The 21,757-nt window shown below is 38.6% G+C and overlaps 1 protein-coding gene across 5 annotated transcripts in view; it reads left to right on the top strand.

The window, feature by feature from the left end:
- Positions 1-5,943: 5,943 nt before the first annotated feature.
- Positions 5,944-21,757, top strand: part of trmt1l (tRNA methyltransferase 1-like) — a 39,891-nt gene continuing 24,077 nt past the window's right edge. For 2 of the 5 annotated variants that reach the window (XM_028456790.1, XM_028456794.1), the window contains exons 1-8: positions 5,944-6,054; positions 7,982-8,080; positions 8,163-8,228; positions 11,832-11,945; positions 14,895-14,959; positions 17,467-17,623; positions 21,436-21,556; positions 21,629-21,708. In XM_028456790.1, coding sequence (XP_028312591.1) covers positions 5,994-6,054; positions 7,982-8,080; positions 8,163-8,228; positions 11,832-11,945; positions 14,895-14,959; positions 17,467-17,623; positions 21,436-21,556; positions 21,629-21,708 — 763 coding nt within the window. In that variant the 5' untranslated portion in view covers positions 5,944-5,993. The remainder of the gene's footprint in view (positions 6,055-7,981; positions 8,081-8,162; positions 8,229-11,831; positions 11,946-14,894; positions 14,960-17,466; positions 17,624-21,435; positions 21,557-21,628; positions 21,709-21,757) is intronic. The other 3 variants (XM_028456791.1, XM_028456792.1, XM_028456793.1) reach the window with 3 other exon arrangements.

A 21,757-nucleotide genomic window follows, 5' to 3' on the forward strand; every position in this document is an offset into this window, starting at 1 on the left:
CCTAATTTAGAGAAAACAAATTGTGGAATAAAATTCCAAATCGTAGATGGGTTCTTGATGTGTCAATTTATTTTGAATGTTTGTAAAAGTCTGAAGCATCCTTTACCAAAGGAGACGAGATAATGCTGACCCACAATTCCTTGAGGCGACAACATTTAAAGGGTCACGCACACTGACAAGTAATGGAGATCATGCAATGCAATAATATATCTTGAACAACTTTAAATGATCTAAAACCCAAATCTCATTATATGTAAGACATATCAGATCATAACTGACATAAAGCAGACAGTCTGTGGTTCAAGAATAATTATGTTTTATTTAACATAATTCATATTAGTGAGTGTGAGCAACCAATCTCAATGTGACGTTCTTTAGTTTCACTTTTGTTCCTCCTAGCCTGGTAGCCTCTTTTCCTTTGATTTACATTCAAACCGTGTAATTTTTTTTTTGATTATATCAGCGGAAAGTGTTATAAATGTGCTTTTAGTCCATTTTCGGAAATTTGTAGATTTTCACCACGGCAGATGTCACTAACCTTCGCGGCCGTCAGATTATTACGTCACCGTGTGTGCGTCTGATTGTCAAAGCAAACGTGATGGCCTTTTCCTATGAAGGTAGATATGTTGCAAAATGTGAGAGCTTGTAAAATGTGATGTGAGCTTGTGTATAAAAAATCCACACACGTGAAATAAATTTAATGTCACAAATGTTGGAAAAAAAATGTATAGACTGATGTTTACATAAAATTTCAGCTGCAAACTTGTAATCCAACATTTATTCACGTGTTTTTTAATTACTTGCGTAAATGATCGTTTACAACCACAACTCTCCGGTTACAACTTCTCCAATCTACCGCTACAGATGCACAAACTACTTTTCTCGTGTGAATCTGCGGTGCTTGAGTTTTTCAACACATTTTGCGAGACGTCAGTAGCAAAAGTGATTCATGCTCGTAGAAATGACCCCTCCCACCCTGCTCCCCCATGTGTGGGATTGACCAATCAGAAGCGAGGATTTGGAGACAGTGGGCTGTGTCTTTTTAGCACAGCAGCCAGTGATTTGACTGAAACAAAGTCATTTTTCTTCACTAGTAAACCATTGATCCCTGAGAGGAAATTGACATTAATACAGTTCTCATACATCTTTATATGACATATAAATAATTAAAAAGGAGCACTCAGAATAATCCACGTCACTACAATTTATATCTACCTTTTAATTGTGTTTTACTATTTTTTTGACGTGCATTTTTGTTTAATTATGGTTTTTTTTTTTTTTTTTTTTTTTTTTTTTAATTTATTTTGTTTCCTCACAGGAGTTAAAAACTAATACTTTCTTTAAAAAATGATAAATATTTCTTAAAAAAACGTAATTTAAAAAATGAAAGTGGAAAAAACGGAATTTGGGAAAAAATAAAACGGAATTAGGGGGAAAAAAAATAAAACGGATTTTATAGGGCCCTACTTAAATTGTAGTGTGGAATGTTAGAAAAGGCTTGATCAAGTGATGTTACTCAAACAGAGAACAATAGTCAGCAATAATAGGTTACTTTGTTGGAGTGGGAACCACAGTCATCTATGGATAGAACTGCTGGAGTGGAACATTTTATCGGAGAGCTTGTATTGGTGATTTTAGATGCAGTTCGATAAAATCAAATATTAATTTTTTGGCTGATATTGGACCGATTTCCAATATCAATATCGGATCAGGACACCTCTAATGTTTATAAAGGATATTGCTTTTTTATTAGTAGAATGTTTGGCAGAGATTATATAATTGTTTATTTCGGATAAGAAGACTTTTGTTATGGCATTGACTTTGAGAATTTTGCTTTACGGTATTTTCTGATCAGAATGAACATGTTGGTTAGTATTTCTATTTTTCTATTTTGATGAGTGAAATAAGTGATGATGTTTTCAATTTTTAGCTCTATTATATTGTGATTTTTTTGTGTAAGACATTGCTCTATTGAATTCCAGAATGTGACTTATTTGACATTGAAAAAACAGGTGAGTAATATTTTCAGGATGTATATGACCGAATGTACAGTTTATGTCAATTTCCAAAAATCTTGGGGGCTTGAGGTGCTGTCATTTACTTCCATGAACAATTCATTCAAAATCAAGTGGAATTGGTTGCTGAAGGAAGGAGGTAGCATATGGAACATCTCCCCTAACTATATTATTGATTCTGTGGGTGGAATTAATTTCTTACTAAGATGCAATTACAGTGTGGAAAAAATACCATTGAAATTGGCAGTTTCACAAACAAGCTTTAACCGCCTGGAAGTTCACTTACAAACATAACTTTTTTCCAACAACTTGCACAATATGGAATAACACTTGGATTTTGTATAAAAAGAAGATATTGTTTTTCTCAAGATGAGTGAAGCATGGTATAATATTAGTGAAACAACTGTTAAATGATCAAGGATGTTTGTTAAACTATGAAAAATTCCAAGGTCGGTTTAAGTTTCCGATTCCACTAAAAGAATTTGCTATATTTTAGATGCCATACCAAATGAAGTGCTTCAGCTGCTGAATGGGGGAGGTAATATACATAGACCATTATTCCATAAAAGTGCTGGAATTTTCATTGGCAACATTAATGCAACCACTACAACATCCCTAAGAAATATATCCGGACACTGACCCAAGAAAACCTACCCCCTGCCGCTCAGTCCTTTTTGAACAAGGCATTAACTGGAAAAAAGCCTGGACATTTCAGAATTTTTTGTGTAAGAAATAAAGTTAAAAATTTAAAAATCATTCATAATATTTACCCAAAAAAAAAAAAAAACAAAACTAAAAAAAACACTCCAACGGTTTGGCATTAAAGAAGAACCCAATTGTACATCATTCTGTGACAATGAAATAGAATTGATTACTCATATCAATCAATCAATCAATCAATCTTTTATTTGTATAGCGCCAAATCATAACCAATGGTATCTCAAGACACTTTACAGTAGAGCAGTCTTAAGGACGGACTCTTCATTTTATGGATACACACATATGCATATATACGTAAATACACATACATATGTATCCCACACCCAACATGAATTCATCATGGCGGCAAGGAAAACCTTCTGTTAAGCAGCAGGAACCTTGTGTGGATCCCATTCCTGCTGTGTTGGGTGTGTGCAGAGGAAAGGGTGGAGACAGAGTTGTTGATACTCTGTAACTCCACACTGAGGATCCCACGGACCTGCAAGACAAAAGCCAGAAGGAGTACAGGAGCAAACACACAAGGGAAGAAGCAGACATAGAGGGAGTGTTCGAAAGAGGAATGGGACCCTCTCCGGTCCCTCTCTAACCTATATGACCTCTCTCTTAACGCCCTCTCCAACCTCTCTCCAACCGAGCATGCCAGACCCCCCCGGCAGTCTATGCCTATTGCATCTTAATTATGAGCTATGAGCTGGTTCCTAACTAAAAGCTTTATCAAAGAGGAATGTTTTGAGCCTAACCTTAAAGGTAGAGAGGGTGTCTGCCCCCCGAACCGTGGTTGGTAGATGGTTCCAGAGAAGTGGGGCCTGATAACTGAAAGCTCTTCCTCCTATACTACTTCTAGAGACAAATGGATAAGCGAGTAGGCCAGCATTTTGAGAGCGTAGAGTTCTGGGGGGATTGTATGGCACTACAAGCTCCTTGAGTTAGACTGGTGCCTGTCCATTTAGGGCTTTATAAGTGAGAAGAAGAATCTTGAATTCTATTCTATGTTTTATGGGAAGCCAATGCAGAGAGGCTAATTTAGGAGTAATGTGATCTCTTCTCCTAGTTTTAGTCAGTACACGTGCTGCATCATTTTGAACCAGCTGAAGTGTCTTAAGCGACTTGCTCGGGCAGCCTACTAAAAGAGAATTACAATAATCCAGTCGAGAGGTAACAAAAGCATGGACTAGCTTTCCGGCGTCGCTCTGAGACAGGATAGGTCGGATTTTAGCAATGTTACGGAGATGAAAGAAGGCAGTTCTTGAAGTTTGTTTTATGTGAGAGTTGAAGGATAAATCCTGATCAAATAGAACCCCAAGGTTTTTAACAGTTGTGCTTCGTGCCAGAGTAATGCCATCGAGGGCAGTTAGGCTAGCATAAGTTTCTCTAAGGTGTCGTGGGCCCAGTACAATGACCTCAGTCTTGTCTGAGTTAAGAAGAAGAAAATTTTGGTCCATCCAGGCCCTAATGTCCTTTAGACAGGCCTCAAGTTTAGATAGCTGATTTGTCTCACCTGGCTTCATTGATACATACAGTTGGGTATCATCAGCATAGCAGTGAAAGTTAACAGGGGGATCATATAGATACAGAAGAGGATTGGACCTAGCACAGAGCCCTGAGGAACTGTTTGACTGCTCATTTTTTAACACTTTTTGGAAGGATATTCCAAAAAATATATCAATGAAAATTAATAAATCCATAATTATCCATGGTAAAGATATTTTTTATATGTGGTCCTAGTTTAAAAAAAAAAACACAACAAAAAAAAAAAACATTTATTATTCCGTTAAACATCATTCTGGCCAAATTCCATATTCATTGTATGGACTGAAAAAAACCCAACCTTTAATTGTTTTAAGAATAAACTGCACCGTTACCTAGACACTATAAAATACATCAACAGCAAGAAAGCTGCAAGGATTATTTCTATTTATGAAGAACTGAATATAACCCTCTGAACTTCAACCTTGAAATTATGTTTTTCTTTTTTTTGCAAGTATATGTATATATGTTGTGACGTGTTACAACTGAAAAAAAAAAAAGAAAAAAAGTGTGCTAAAACTGTGGTGGGGAGTATAGCTTAGCATTTCGTGGATGTGAAGAAAGTACCCAGATAGCACACAAAAAGTGAAACAGACGGAGGATTTAAACTACGCTGAAGCCGTAAAAAGGGTGCCAAGACACAATGTAGAAAGTTCAAAGGTGGATATAATCAGTAAAGTTAATACTTGTGAAGGAGTTTTTTTTTTTAAAGACACTTTGATTATGGATTAGAAAAGCTTTGTACTAATTATGGTAGATGTTATAAACTGCTGTGGGCAAACTGTCAAGAAAACAGAAAAGATAAATATAATTGTGAAATTGGGTGAAAAATTCCTGGGGATGACAGGTGTCACGGTCTGAGTTCACATCGGTCTGAGATCGGTTATGAGCATGCACAATACCGGAAAATGAATTTATGCTACTTCCGCTTAGTTTTTTTCTACTTCCGCCGTGCTGAGATTAAAAAATAATAATTTCAAAGCTAAGGTTCAAAGCAAATGTTATTTGACAAGTGCTGAATGGCTCCTTTTCTTGTACAAAAATGTACAACTGCTCAATATACAAGGCAGGAGAGGTTCAAACGCCACAAAGAAATGATAGATAAGTTAATCTTCTTCATGGTGAAGGGCACGCCATCACCAGACACCGACAAGAAGGAGGTCTGGAAAACTCCATACGAAAATAAATAATTCCAAAAACATGATTATAATATACATTGCAGTAAAAAACAGTTAACCTAATGTCACTTTATTTTTTAAAATCAGTATAACCCAGTACGGGTACATCTCAGTACGTAGCAGTCACGTATTGAGATTTTAAGAGGAACTCAGTACGATGTGAACTCAGACTGTGACACCTGTCCTGGGTTGGGAAGAGGTTGGACAGTTGTTACATAAAGAATTTGTGAGTGGCCAGTCTCAGTCAAAGGCTGGAGAACACTCCGGTCGGTCGTAATAGTTTAATAGATTATTATTAATAATAATAATTTTATTTTTCGGTCCGAGGACACTGTGTAGTAGTAACTTTTAGGTATGAGAAAATACAAATGTTGAAGGTCCCATCACAATCACAATCAGTTTTGTATCCAGTGGATGGCGGTAATGCACCTATCATTGAGTGCAAACTGCCACTAAACTCGAAGAAGAAGTAGAAGAAGAAGATTGCACATGCGCAGAACGGATTCTGTTTCTGGAACGTTGTGTGATACTTATCGTCCAGCGACAATCCATAATGGAGGAGCTTAAAGAAGCTTCCGCTACTAAGCTTCACGAAGAGGACGTCGATATTAAACGTAAGTAAAACACAACTGTTTCACTGTTATTCTCTCTCTCTCTTTTTTTTTTTAATACATTATGGCGATTTGTTAATTCTTCATGCAGTTCCTGTCAGCGGTGTACATTAAATTAATGCACAATCCGAGTTTAAAATAGCGGAACTCAACGAGGGCCTCACCGCGGAGCTCCACCATGGGACCTAAACATTCCACAAGCAGAAGTGCAGCAACTAAAGGTGGTGGATGTCTGCACTATATAGACGTTCAGTGCAGCTTTCAGCTCTTTATATGTGAAAGTGCAGTCTGTGGATCAGTGTGGTGAAGCACTTTTTGTGTAACAAGTTCGGAGGGATTTATTCTTGTCTTATCACAAAGTAGCACTACATAAATGCTAAGTGTTTAGTTTAACAACGAAGTCCATATATCTTACCACCTCAACCCCCAGGGAAAGTATTCAAAGATATGTCAAGCTTTTGTCGTTGATGTGGACCTAGAGAATATTGTTCAATGGTTATGTTAATTTCAAGCCTGTGTTAGTCTTTTGTGGATACAATACGACATACTAATGAATACTACTACTTTTTATGATTTATATTGTCATTATTATTTTCATTTACGCCAGTCACACCAGTGGTGGTAAGCTATTTTGTAGCCACAGCTGCCCTGGGGTAGACTGACACTTTTCGCTGAAACAATGTCGCTCACGGGGCTGTTTACACACTTCTTGAAGGGACAACGTCCTGAATGTGATTTACTTTAAAAACTACTTTCAGCAACTCAGAGCTGCCCTCAAATAAGCCACACGACATAATTTAATCACACGTTTCAGCCTTAATGAAGGAACTAGTTAAAAGTGGCACAAAATGTTGATATTGTGCTGTTAGTGATTAATAAAATGGTCTTTGTGGCATTTTTTAAAACTGGTTTTGACCCATTATTGTTTTTCTTGTAAAACTGTAAAGAAAAAAATAAAGGTAAATGGAGTTTATATCGCCTATTGCCATTTTGAGGAAAAACATTTAGTTATGCAGGGTTCTTGCCAGCGCAGTTGAATGTAGGGGCCCTTGTAATTTTGCTCCCCTACGGAGTAATGTCACCCCTACGTTCATTTTTCAGCAACGTTGGGGGAATATTATATTGTTTTTTCCTTTTTTAATCGGTAGCGTCATAATAATTTTTGTACACTTGTACACAAAAGGGACTTCCAGGCGCACAAGGGTTGTTTAAACTCTTTTTAATCTGTATAACCGAGAAATAGTCACACCGTCTATTAAATACAGGTGATTTGCTCAGATGCACCCGAGGACCTCTGCCGCCACTTAGCTGCCCCCGATGTTGCCTGTGTGATCCTCCGCGTGGTAACCATAATTGCTGTCCAATATAAACAGTGCTCTTTAACCAGAAGTAGTGTGTAGTATCACATGAAGCTGCTCGTTATATTTATAATGGATCATTCTACATGCGCGCGCACGGATGTGAATACGGACAGATTCGGGCCATGTTCTCTCGTTTGCCATCAACTGCCGCAACGAGTTGGGTGTGGTTGCCAGTGAAACCCCTTTCTCTCTGCGATGCCCGCGTTATGCGTGCGCCAAGGGTCTTTGAGTTGCGTGAACTTGGTCCGCTCTTGGAGTATTTTCTCTTTGGCGGTGCGCCTCGACAGGCTCCTGGTTGGCCTGGAAGGGCCCGGCGGCTCGGGAGCCACAAGCTTTACAGTGCCACCTTGCTCCGAACTCGTCGCTTCCTGGAGCCGTGGACAGGTTGCAATTCAAATTGCAAACTGTGGGTTTACTTTATTCATAAATTAATGTGAACATGTAGATGTTTTACTCTTACTACATGTGAGACTTCAGGTGAAGGCTATTTTTATACAGGATACTTGTCATGACACAGTACTGTTGATATTTATCACTTCTAGTAGCTGAGGTTACGTTTGTCTGTGCAGCAGCTGTTAGAGTTGAAGATACACCTCCAACTGCAGATGAAAAAACTGAAAGTGAATCTGCCTGCCGCATGGACATCAAACCTTCTACCACATCTGCAGGCAAGTGAATAGATCTGTTGTAGTTTTTTAACCTTAATGGGACTAAAGTATGCCAAAAAGAATTGCTCCCCTTTTGTCTTAGCAGAAAGACACATCTCCATCCAGACCAAACTGGAGGGTCTTGAAACACTTGTTGACCTTGATGGAGGTGAGTGGCTTTTTCCTGATTTTAATAAAATCCTTTGAGGTTTTACTGATACGTTGTTTCCTATCAATTCAACATCAACACATAGGTAATCAAACCAGCAGTTAAAACTAATAAAGGCTTTTTAGTTGGTAAAAGGAGTGTTCATTAAGACACACTATTGCACACCAGAAACCCACCACATCTGCATGGAAACTCAACCGCAACGAGACACAAATGGTGATTACATCAACAAAAGCAAAAAACACACTTAGGCTTCTAGACATACACACTTAAAAAGACACATCATTTCTGAACTGTTACACCAGGGCTATACAGTGTGAAAAAATTCAATTGCATTTGCCCCTAAAAACTGTATCTGCAAATTGTGAAATTAATTTAGTTGCACATAGTTCAGCCGAAGCTTAGTCTGTTTACCAACCTATATCCTCCAACAATGTTTGCTTGATTGACATCCAACTTGCTACATCGCATCTTCAGGCTGTCCTAAACAAACGATCCACTCAGATTTTTGATTTTTCACAAAAACTGAACCTGAGTTTTCCTGCATAATACATTTTTATTGTTAACTGAAAAAACAACTTCGTAGTCATAGTAGATGATGTTAGGAAAATATCAGTTTTTCTGTAAAACAGAATACTTAACTTTCCTGCATTTTGAATTTTTCTCACATGTGAACAATTGGAGTCAATGCTAAAATGACATTTTTAAATATCAGTTTTTGACTTATGGAGCCAATAAACCATTGTTAAAAATATACACATATAGCTGACATTCCATGCTGTCTAGATGCAATACATCTAGATGTATTGGATTTTTGTCTCAATAACTGAATTTTTGACAGCCATTTGAAGTCTGCCTTTTCACGCTTACAGCTGCTGTCTTGTGCCTAAGATTGCCTGGCGCTGACCATTGCTGCACAACAGCTATAACCCTAACAACACCATTTCTAAATGCACTAACACAATCAAGGTAATGAACCAGGATGCGCTGTCATATAGGGACGAGGAACATAGTTGGGTAGTAATTCCAGCAAGTTCATTTAGTCTTTTTTTTTTTTAAATGATATGTTAAGAATTAATTTATGCAGACAATTTTTTTTCAGTAAATTGCCAACTGTCAGTCTTCCTCAGAGGCATCTAGTGATTTGATGTATCCCTACGAGTTCTTTCATAAGGAAAGCTTCAAAGCATCCACTTATCGCTTTTTAATAGGGATGTCCTGATACAACTTTTTCACTTCTGATATGATACTGATATTGCAGCCTTGACTATTGACCGATACCGATATCGAACCGATGCAATATCAGCACGAATCACACACATACTTTTATTACTTATTTTGTAGTGTGGAATGTTCAAGTGATGTTACTCAAACAGAGAACAATAGTCAGCAACAGTAGGTATGAGAAAAACTGACCCATTTATTATGAACCATTTGGTTACATAAATTTCAACCTTCATTGTAATATCTACAGTATTCTACAAATTGATAAATATTATATATATCGGAGATTTTAGATGCAGTCCGATAAAATCCGATGTTCGATTTCTGGCTGATTTTGGACCGATGTTCAATATCAATATCCCCTACTTTTTATGTCCTTATGAGTTCTTTCTGGGCGTGACCAACCTGAATCTCTTAGGGCACCAATGACCATTTAGTACCCACAGCAAACATTACACCTCGAATTTATGGAACACCGAAAATGCATAAAAAGGACTAATTACTCCGCCCCATTGTCGACAGCATAGGATCAGTTGCATACAATTGATCAAAAACACTTGTCAAACATTATCAAACCCACACTCAGACTAACAGATCACCACTGCAAAAATTCCAAACAACTGGCACTGGAAATAAAAAATATGATGAGATGAGATGCTCATTTTCCACGATGTAATATCCCTATTCACAAAAACCCCAGTTAACGTCACAGTACACATCGTACAGGAACGCCTCAGGAATGACAGGTCACTCAAAAACGCACAAACCTCACAGTTAATAATAGGGATGTTGAAAAAAATTGATTCAGCGATATACTGCAATATTGCGTTGCGCGATTCTCGGATCGATTCTAAATGCATCCATATTTATTTTTTTGTTTTTTTGTTTAACCAGGAAAGTCTTTTCCACTGCAGGAGACATTGTAACTACACAAAGAAGTACACTGAAACCTGGGCATGTTGACCAGCTTGTGTTTTTTCAATAAAATCTAAAAAGAAAATACTAACTTTCTGCATTTATTTGTTGTTCGAGGCATATACCTCAGTTAAGTGGCACTAAAATCATGTTGCACTAAAGTCAAAGTTGGTTTAAAAGCCACAGGCAGATTGTTCGTTGTTGGCACATGGCAAAATATGTTTCATACATAATGTTCTCATGAAGGTGTACACGTTTACATATTAGTTGTCATATATATTAAAAAAATTGCAATAATCGATTTATACTTTAATATTGGAATATATCGTATCATATCGTGACCTACGTATCGGGATAGGAATCGTATTGCCAGATGCCAGGCAATACACACCCCTTGTTAATAACATCTCTGAACTCCTCAAATTCATTTCAAAATCCACATACTTGCAATTCAAACAGACAATATTCAGACAAAAAGGATTCGCCATGGGAGACATATTATCAGCGATCATGAGCAATTTTTTCAAGGAGGATCTAGAAACCAAGACCATAATCACAGCACCCACGCAATGTAGACTCACACTTTGGAAAATGTACGTAGATGACATCCTGGAAAAAATCAAACATGAACTCACACAAGAACTCACAGACCACGTAAACACTATAGACGCTATTGGAAACATTCAATTCACCCATGAAGAGGAAATGAACAAGATAATAGCTTTTTTGGAAACGAAAATCCACCACAAAGAGGACGGCAGCATTGAAATAACAGTTTACAAGAAACCTGCACACACTAATCAATATCGACACATACCCCCCTCACTAAATTGGCCATATCTCAAAAAGTATTCATCCGATTCAACTAAAAATGTACAGTGTGCCTATCGAGTAACATTTTTTTAAGACGAAGTGCGTTGGCCATTTGTTGAAATTTCATGAAATGACCCTAAAGACAATTGATCTTTGGTTCGTGTAAACCGTGCATATTGACATTTAAAAGATGCTTTTGTTTAAACTGTAGAGGAGAGTTAAGAGGCCAAAATGTAAACAAAACAAGAGGTACTAAATTGGAGTGACTACTAGGTACTCTTAATTTGTTAGTGTTTTGGGGTACACAAGATGGCAAAGGTTAGGAAACACTGCTCCTCTTTTGGATTAAGGTAATACCTTGTGTATAATGGACTCTGAACTACATTAAAAACTGACGTGGAAATAAGCATCGCTTTCAATGTAATGACTTTTATTATTGTCTTCGTCTGCTGTTGTAAATGTATGTCTGTCCTGGTGGACTGCAAAACTGAATTGCCTTTTGGGATAAATAAAGTTATCTAAATAATGTTCAACTAAATGTGCTATACCTTTACGAGTTTCTTTTATTGAACAATATGATGTTTTGTGATTCACAAACAGATCTATTTTTTGTAGTTTAAGAAGGTTCATTGTTTTTATTTCTTTAACCAGCTGGTCGAAAAATGTGCCCTCTGTGTCCCGAGGAGAAATTTAAAGCCTCTTACAGCCACAAACTGCGCAGACATCTGCAGAACCTCCATTGGAAGGTCTTTGTGGAGTTTGAAGGTATGAAATTAAAAACAATGAAATATTGGCAGTCATTGCAGTGTGTCTATTGGTTGATTGGTGCATCAATCTGTGGCATTTTGTACATAGTAGTAAGGGCTCTACAGTGCGAGCATTTCAGTCGCAGAGTCTCCTAGCTAGCTCACCACAATTATGTAGCATTTATGTCATGATAAGTGGCAGTTATATGCATGGAAAACAGGAAACTATGGATGCAATTGGACTAATTATACCGGAAGAGAAGTTCAGCTCAGGGAGGTGATGGTAAGTAAATAACAAAACAAGTTATGAATTACATATATGATATTTACAGGAAAAAGGAACAACAACAATCAACATAAATAACCCCAACATTTACAACTGCAGTATTAAGTGAACGTGAAAAAAACAGATTGAAACAGAATATTTGTGTTACCATTCAGGTACAAGTCACACTGTCGTGTTTCAAAACAAAATCCAACTTCATTGATTGGGCAGTCGTCTCTAATTGTCAGAGTTTTCAAATAGTGAGTTGATAGCCACATCTTTTTAAGGAGTGTCCAAAGTGGCCAGTAAGTGTGAGTAGCAAAAGGAGAAGGAAGAATGATCTGCAACAGCCTCTTACCAGACCAGTGGAGACGTTGACTAAGATTCACTTCCAGGCAATAATTCTACTGACCATCAGTTTTTACCCTTAACAGGGAAACCCGGCCTGTATAATAATCACAAACATGACCAAATAAGTATACTATTTAGTAGCTAGTTAGTTATTCTTTGTACACAATGCCATAAACACCAATAAATATTAAATAATTACATTATCATTAATAATGTCATAATTGCATAATCATCTCACAAGCATTGTTCATTGATTAAATTAATTAACATTCAACATAATAAAATCAGTCTGTTCCATACAATATGGTTATGGAAAAAATTAATTCTCTTTAGCCAACCCACACAAGTGAATGACAATATGGAGGATAGGTGGGGTGCACCCTGAGCATGGAACCAGTCTATTGAAGGATGACACACACACTGACAATCACTCAAACTCCCAATAACTTCGAGCAATCTCAAAAATTCCAATCAAGCGAACAGTCATGTTTTTTGATTGTGGGAAGAAATCGCAGTTCCCAGAGGAAACCTAGGCAAGCACGAAGAGAACATTCAAACTTTGCACAGAAACAACCTAATTTTTCCACCCCAGGGTTTCAAGGTTGGACTTTGTAGCTGTGATGCAAACGTGCTACGTTCTTCCATTTCTTCTTGTCACTGCACAAACACTCCACATCAGTCCAGTCAAACCTAGCCTCATTCATCATTCTCTTCCAATACAACACCGTTTTCTTGTCCCCTTCTTCTCGCAAACTTACTGTACCAACCTATCACCATCGCTTTCGTCAATTTATCATTCCCCATTCGCATCACATGACCCACTCGTTCTAGCACATGCTTCTCAATCTTCCACTTTATACACTTCACACCATTTGCTTCCTTACATCCCACATGTTCACCCCTCTCTCCTGCATTTGTTTCAATGGCTCACCATTCCTGTTACTCCATACATACCTGTAACATTTTTCCATCCATCCCTGCAACCTATTCATGTCTCTCACATACCTGACTCGCGCCTGACTATCATATAGCAAACTGCTCTCCGTGCACGCCTCCACCACTCTCGCCTGACACCTTTTCGACATTTGTGACTCTTTCAACCATCCTTTCACTCTTTATCACAAACCACCTGCTCGCCTAATCCTTTTACTCACATCCACCACTGAACTCACCCAACTTCCTAATATTCTGATCTCTCCACTCTCATTCTTTTCAAACTCAAGCACCTTATCCTTATCTTCATTATTTCTTTCTTCCCATTTATTCATCACACTCTTCCCAGCTCTCACCACTTCATCTATCTCTCCTTCCAATCCCACAATCGTAGTGTCATCTGCAAACAGAGCCAGAGACACTTTCACACTCACTGCTTCTGAATTGCCTTTCTCTCCCACACACTCGCTTCAACCAACTCTCAATCAAACTTTCCTTCCCTTTCACTCTATACTCAGTCGTCTCGTGCAAATCCATAATCATTTTCAGACACCCCCCTTTCGTTCCATACCTTTCCAACAACTTCCACAGACCAGGCGTACTCACTCTCGGATACGCTTTTCTAAAATTTAGCAACCTAGCAACCGGCTATTCATCCTCATTCATCCCTCCATTTTCTCACCTTTCCATCCATCTCTTGTAGTCCTCCACATCCTCCTGCATCTGTACCATGATTTGCACCACATCCGCCGTCGACCTACCTTTCCTGAACCCCGCTTGCTCCTCATCCAGCAAATCCAGATGTTCCGCCCATCATGCAACCCTCTTTGCTATCACTCTCGCTAATTTCCTGCTTCCCATACTCAACAGACACACTCCCCTATAGTGGTTTTTATCATTCCTTTCTCCTTTCTTAAACAAAGGTACCATCAACCCCACTTTCAAAGATTCATCCCATCTGCCCGCTCTCTTCTCAAACATCTCTCTCACCATTTGTATCACCCCTTCTTTCACTTCACCATGTGCTGCCGATTTCTTCGAGTACACAACAGCCACTCTCTCCTCCATTAAGGGCTTAAATGGCAACTTGGGGACGTTATTTCATTATGTACATGTTAATGCACATGATGACAAATAAATATCCTTGAATTCTTTTCTGCTGCTTGTTTGACGGACTGCTGCCAATGAGATTCTGTTGTATTGTCTTACTAGTGCAATGACAATAAAGCTTATGAATAAATGATGTATGGAATACACATTATAACACATATGATTTTAGCAGAAAAAAGTTTACATTTTGGTACATAATGAATACACTTATTTGAAAATGAAACCTTTAAAAAAATAATTCCAATATCTAGCAGTTTTTTTTATGTAAGAACAAAGTCACTAATTAATCTGACCTTTGTTCTTCGACAGGTCAGAAGATGTGTATTTGCCATTTGCCCTGCAGAACCTTGAAGTCCAGCATCAATGGAGACCAGGTGAGACACAAGTTGGGGGTAAAACTAAAACAGAATCAGCACCAACCCGGATAGAGTTAGTAGAAGACACCTTTCCCTGAAATACATGAATGATTTGTGCATATGAAGTAAAAGTATAATGCTTGATTAACCGATTAAACGAAAGTGTTCACTGGTCCCTGCTTCAAAATGTGTGGCCAACCCGGTCATGTCTGCCAACATGTACTTTACAAGCACTTTTCAGAAAAGGAAAAAAAAACATGAAGAAACTAGGAACAAACTAAATTTGATGATTTCAAATCTTGAATATCTCCATATTTTGTAAACTAGGTGTTAAATTATATTTTGTCAGGTCTTAAATTATGCATGTTAATTTACCACTTCCTTTGTCACCCCCATTTTTATTTAATTCCTTGTTTAACTAAAACTAAAACAAACAAACAAAAAACAAAATCTGAAAAACAAAATAAAAAAAACAAAACAAATTACATTTCAAGAAGTATAACAACCCTGACACACACTTTCTCACTCCATTGTATATACTACATTTGCTCTTGCTTGTTTATGGATTCTGTGGCAATACATTTGGTTAGTTTGAAAGCAGTTCTGTGACTGGAGGACGAGGAGAAAGAAAAAGAGGGACAATTTTTTTGTTTTTGTGTTTTGTGGTGCCGATTTGCTTTTAAACACAGACCATTTATGATATGAACCTTAGTCAAGCTTTGACCAGAACCCGACAAAGCAAAAGTGAAACCTGTCTGAGGACAGTGCACTGCGCAGTGACCGCTGAAGTGCAACATTTTTTTTTTTTTTTTTTTGCAGCGCAGTTCGTACTCACACACAGCTGTTGCTGGACATAGAATCATTTTTAGGCATTAAATACATTATATTGATATTTAATCCTGATCACCTATATGAGTGCATTGCATTTTTTTTTTCACGGTATTGAAACTGATACCATCTCTGGTCGACTAATGAAAATCTTGGTTGACCACGACGGCATCGACCAATTAGTCGACTAAACGACCAAAGTTGGCAGCCCTGGTGATTTCCTTATCTCCTCACAAAAATAAACCTGCCTTCATTATTATTTTCTTTGTAGATTGTTTCAAAGGTAATTTTATTGGAAATTAAGCCTTGTTAGCATTTAGCTTTGTATGATAAAAAAGACATGTTTGTGAAGCCCATTTTTGCAATATTTCCAGGCTCTTTATCACTCAAGTGAGTCTCTTATACAATATCTGCTATTTCTTTTTTCATTTTGGAGAGAATTTAGTTTCATTTCACAGGGTTAGGAATAGTGTTGACATTGAAGGAAATTATTTTAATCGTATCCTAATTCATACTTCCTGCCAGAAAGATCAAACTGTCACTTGCAATCTGCTCACAACAAAATCTCTGGTAGGACATGAAAACAATAAACACAAATAAAAAAGAATAAACCTGACATTTGTCAAACTTCAAGTTCCACAGAAAAGGTATCTGTAAAAAGATCCTTTGCTTTGTTGGGGGGCATCCCCGACCAGGACGGGGCATGCCTCTACAAACATGAGCTGAAGCAGGGCCCTCAAAGCAGCACTGCCCATTTTATCTCCATGTCAAATAACAAAAAGTGAGAAACTGTTCTCTGACATGCAGTCAAAACATCAACTTAAGGGAGGTGTGCGTATGCGTGCATATCATGGATTATCTGATGACTTTAGGTTTCAGCCCTGCGCTTGGCCCATGCTTCATGCTACTGTTCACCATGCCTTGCAATTGAGCTGCTGAGCCGGGCCAAGTTTTTCCACGAAACTTGTCACTGTGCGTCCTTCTTCATTCTCCGGCACGTTGTACTGTCGGATATTGTCTCTCCTTGATCTTCCCTTTTGGTCAGCTAGCTTGACCTAATGCGCCTGTACCTTTAGCATGTTTGTCATCTCCTGCTTCATGGATAATTGCCTAGCTTCCACCTCTACGATCCGATTCTCTGCGTCAGCTAACCTCTCATTTGGTGCAATTTTTTACTTCTTTCTCTCGCGCTTCCATCTTAATCCTACGTTTACCCCTAGATTGTTTGATATCTTTGCATTAAACTCGTTTGCAGGGTAAAAATTTAAATATGTCGGAGAGCACTGCAGATTATGCTGCCATCTCTGGAGGTGGTGGAACCGAAAGCCCCTAGGCATGTTTTTAAAAACTTTTGTTTGTGTTATCCAGACTTGAGCTGTAGAAAGTTCTCTGGAATATATGATCTCAGATTTACTAGAAAGATAAGTGTTTTTAGGAAGAGTAAAGTAGTTTGTAATCAGTGCAGGTGTGAAGTTAAAAGTTGCTTGGCTTCATTTTTGAATAATAAATATTGATGGATAACAGGTCCTACAACATAACAGGGCTACCTGTTATGTGTGGTCAAATTGAAGTACACATTCAGATGTTTGTGTAGTCTGTAACCCTGTTCACCCAACTATATTTTCATCATAACACTTCACCCTTTCTATTCACACATGATTAAACTGTGACATTGAATGTTTGGCCATTATTTGCAGGTTTCTGGTAGACATGTAGCCCACTACCACTGCATAGTCTGCTCAGTCACCATTGCTCGTAAAACCGACATGATCAGCCACCTGAAACGCCATGTCAACAAAGGTGAGACAGAGGCCAGCTATTCGGGGAGTATTGGCACACCACAAGAAGAGCCAGGTAAGAATCTGCATGATTTGACTGTCCTTGAAATGGAAAAATGTGTTTGACTGCGATGCTGTCTAATTCATTATAACGCAAACAGTCTCACTTTTTTACTTTTCACAATGTGGGTCATCTAACCCTGATGTCACCTCAGTCATAGGCGATCACTTAATTTACTTCACTTCAGCAAAGCAAAAGCAAAGGCAGCCAGATGAAATAAAGACAATATTTGACCCCTCTTCAAGTTATTTCTTGATCTCTAATGCTCCGCAACTAGTTTTAACATCTTGCATTCTAAAAAATTTAGATTATAATTTTGAACATTTTTTTTTTATTGATTCATGTCAAACTGACAACAAAAACATTCCTGGCTTAGGGAGAGAGAGCACACAGTTGCATAGTGGCAATACCAGCCTGTCATTGGCCGATCTCGTCAGATCACGGAAGCTAAGCAGGGCTTGGCCTGGTTAGTAGTTGGATGGGAGACCACTGAGAATTCCAGGTGTCCAGTGGCGTCATTGTGTCCTTTGGCAAGACACGCTACCCACATTGCCTAGTACGAATGTGTTGTGTGTTGGTGGTGGTCGGAGGGGCCGATGGCTCACTATGGCAGCCTCGCTTCTGTCAATACAATAGTACTATTGTAGTAATACTACAATAGTAGCTTACCACCACTAAGTGTGGAGTGAAAGAATAGTGCCATGTAGAGCGCTTTGAGAAATAAGGCGCTATATAAATCCAATGTTTACGTTAGCTTTTAACAAAGGGAAAAAGACTGCATCACATACATTTCAGGTTAGCTGACTATCATTTTCCAACAAAAGCCACTTTACTCATTTCAATGTGCATTGTTACTGCAGTCAGTCTCTTGCAGACTGAGTGCAGAGAGCTTTGCCATTCAGTCATAAAACCTGAACCTGCAGATCGGACAAATTCATGTCTCTGAACCTGCAGATCAGATCAATTCCCATCTCTTACATTGTAGATCGGACACTTATATACAGTCCTAGTTTTGGAAGATAGCCTCTATAGGGAATCCATTCATGCCAATTCACATTAATGTAATCTAGGACAGTCATAGACATATTGCCTAATGCAATGTGTCTATGTGATTAAAAGTTTACGTGTCACTTTCACAATCAATCATAAAATACTTAAAATTCTGAATTTAGGAAAGTTCAAGAGTTTTAGCAATCAGTGAACATCATTAAGCAGACAATTTTATATTTAGTCAGGCCAAAGTTTGCAGAAATTTGTTAGGAAAAAGATCTTCTGCTTACCTTTCAAATGCTGGGAATTAGAATTGTTTGAAGAAAGATTTCTCCGATCATCTCCCGACGGTCATCTCCCGACGGTCTCCCGATGGCTGTCCTCAAAAGTCAGCCAATCTGTTGTTGATGTCGTTCTCTCCAAATATCTAGCTATTTAAGGTCTTTCATAAATCGTTTATAGTCAATCTACTATGGTGATGAGTCTGATCTACACCAGTAGATCTATCCCTACTCGGGTCTAAGGTACAGTTAAAGTCCCCACCAATGCTGTCCTGACAGTGTTGAAAGCAAAAGAAACAGGTCCTCATCCAACACAGTCCTATATATTAGGACCATATACTTTAACTAAATGTAACTTCTCTAGCAATAGTGAACCTTGAATTATTAAAAACCTGCTCTTTTGGTCCTTGATAACTTTATTTACATGGAAAGGAACAGATCGATGAATAATAATAGTCATAACTCCCCTCGTTCGAGATGAAAATGCTGATGTAAATACACTACCTGGGCATCTTCTTCTAACCCTCTTTTCATCTTCCTCCAGAAGATGTGTTTCCTGTAAAAATATTATTTTGGAGTTCATGTTTTTATTCTAGTCATGACTTGTTTGATATTTTTAAACCGCTGTAGACCCCTGCTATTCCAAGTAATACAATTAAGTTCTATTTTTTGTGCCATTTTAATGTTATCAAATCAAGCAAGTAACAGTGTTAATGACTATTTGTTAGCAAAGTCATTTTCATGTCCAATATGTTTATCTGAAGACACATGAAAGCTTAACACACTGTAACATACCAAAAACAAAACCAACCGGAACAGCTCCCCAAAATCCACTTTAGTAAGTCACACTCCCCCTGTTATAGCTCTCCACTATCCAAAAAAAACAGAACAAAAAATGCTGCTGTTCGTGCTTAAAAATAAAATAAATCAAAAGTCAAAAAAGGGTGACCTGGGGCGCTTTGGGGGGCTGTGTCGTCCTCGGGCGTGCTGCTCCCGGTGCTGCTTCTATTCCGGGTCCTTCTGGCCTGGGGCCCGGTCCCTGCTGGCTCTGGGCCCACTGACGGGTGCCCGCCGGGTGCCCGTTCGTCGCGGCTCTGGCCGTCTGCTGGGCTTGGGCCTTGGCCCCTCTGCTGGGGTCTCGGGCGGGGGGCTCTCTGGGCCCTCCCCTCGGGGGATTGGGTGCGGTGGTGGGGTGGATGTCGGTGGGGGGCCTTGGGGTTGGGGGGTTGGGGGCGGTGGTGGAGTGCACCGGCTCCTCGGCTTCTAGGTGCTTTCTCGGGTGTGTATGTGGGGGGTGGTGGCTGCCTCTCGGCATGGTGTCTTGGGGGCGTATGGGGGGCTGCTCGGCCGGGGGGGTTGCCTGGGCTTCCTGGCACCCGCTCTTTCTGCTATTCTGGCTGCGTCCTCGAGTCTGGGTCAGCGCTTGGGTTTACAGTGGCAGTATCTTGCACATACATCGGTCTACGATGCACTAGCATGCCTTGGACTGTGGGATAAAACTTGTAGTGGGCTTAACTTCAGACACGTTGATCATAAATACATGTTTCAGGTATTACCACTCACTCCTTCCTTCTGTCCACAGCCACCACCATTATAGTTAAACCTCACGCCTACAACTTCACATCTCACTCTCACTTTACAGTAATCAACTCCTCCCCACCCTTCCATTTCTCTACCTTGAATCGCTCCTCCCTGCTCTCTTCCCCCTCCACCTCCCCCCACCCCCTCACCTAGGTGTAACACTGCCCTCTCTTTTTATATTCTCCCTTTAATAAAGTGTTTCTTACCCTTCCTTAGGGAGGGCTGGTGATGGTCACAATTATGCAATTTCCTATCTGTTAGTATATTGTGTCATTAATTATTGAGTAGTGAGAAGTACTAATTACTGGCATCATTGGACAAGTAGGCTTGAAATAATAATAATAAAAAATATGAATAAATATTAACAATACAATAATATACTAAATACATAAAAATAATTATAATACAAAAAATAATTATATTAATTGAATTTCAAATTTAATTTTGGTACCTATTTGCTGGGCCATCTTTTGAAAATTAAAACTTAACTGCAATTTTTTTTTAAATCATTTTAATTAAGTTACAAAATGAGAAACTTTGAAGAAGAAAATGGAAATGCAGTTTGGATTATTTATAAATAATTTTATTTTTGAGTTAAAAAATGCAGCCATATTCTGAAAATGAAAAAGCATTTCTTTTAATCCATTTTAAATAGATTTATGGTACAGATACGCTTCCATACTCACACAGGCGCCATAACCGGAAATTTGTGTACTTTTCATTGTGTTCACTCCCTGGTCCATCTCAACCACTTTGCTTAGAAGACACTTTAGTGCTCAGATATATTGAAGTGTGTGCACACCACAGTTAGTTGGGCCATATCCAGAGAAGCACTTTTGCTTGCATTATCAAAACGTCCTGTTTTGACCTTTTTGTGTCAGTGTTAAAAAGAATCTTTTTCGGCCAAGTTTTCAGTGCATCACTACTTACTTCTTATCCTTATGTCTGTTCTCTCACCCGTCTCTGTTGTTTCAGCTCTTTCAGGTCAGGCATATGAGATCATGAAAGAACTGGGGACAAATGTGCAGCTCCTTCCAAACCATACTACTCCACAAAAGAGTGACACCTACTTTAACAGAAAGATGAAGACCAACAGGTAAAGCAAAAGCAAAGTCAGTTGCAGATAAAGTGAGGTTCTCAAAGTGGAATTTTTGTATGTTTCTTTCAGACAGCTGGTATTCTGTTCACTGGCAGTTTTGGCAGGAGAGCGAAATCCACTTGAGTGTCTGGATGCCTTTGGAGCAACAGGTATGACTTAGTTGTCTTCTTCAGACGGAAAACTCATAAAATTATTTCC

Source organism: Gouania willdenowi, chromosome 9, assembly GCF_900634775.1.
Source record: "Gouania willdenowi chromosome 9, fGouWil2.1, whole genome shotgun sequence".
In the NCBI taxonomy this organism is placed as follows: Eukaryota; Metazoa; Chordata; class Actinopteri; order Blenniiformes; family Gobiesocidae; genus Gouania; species Gouania willdenowi.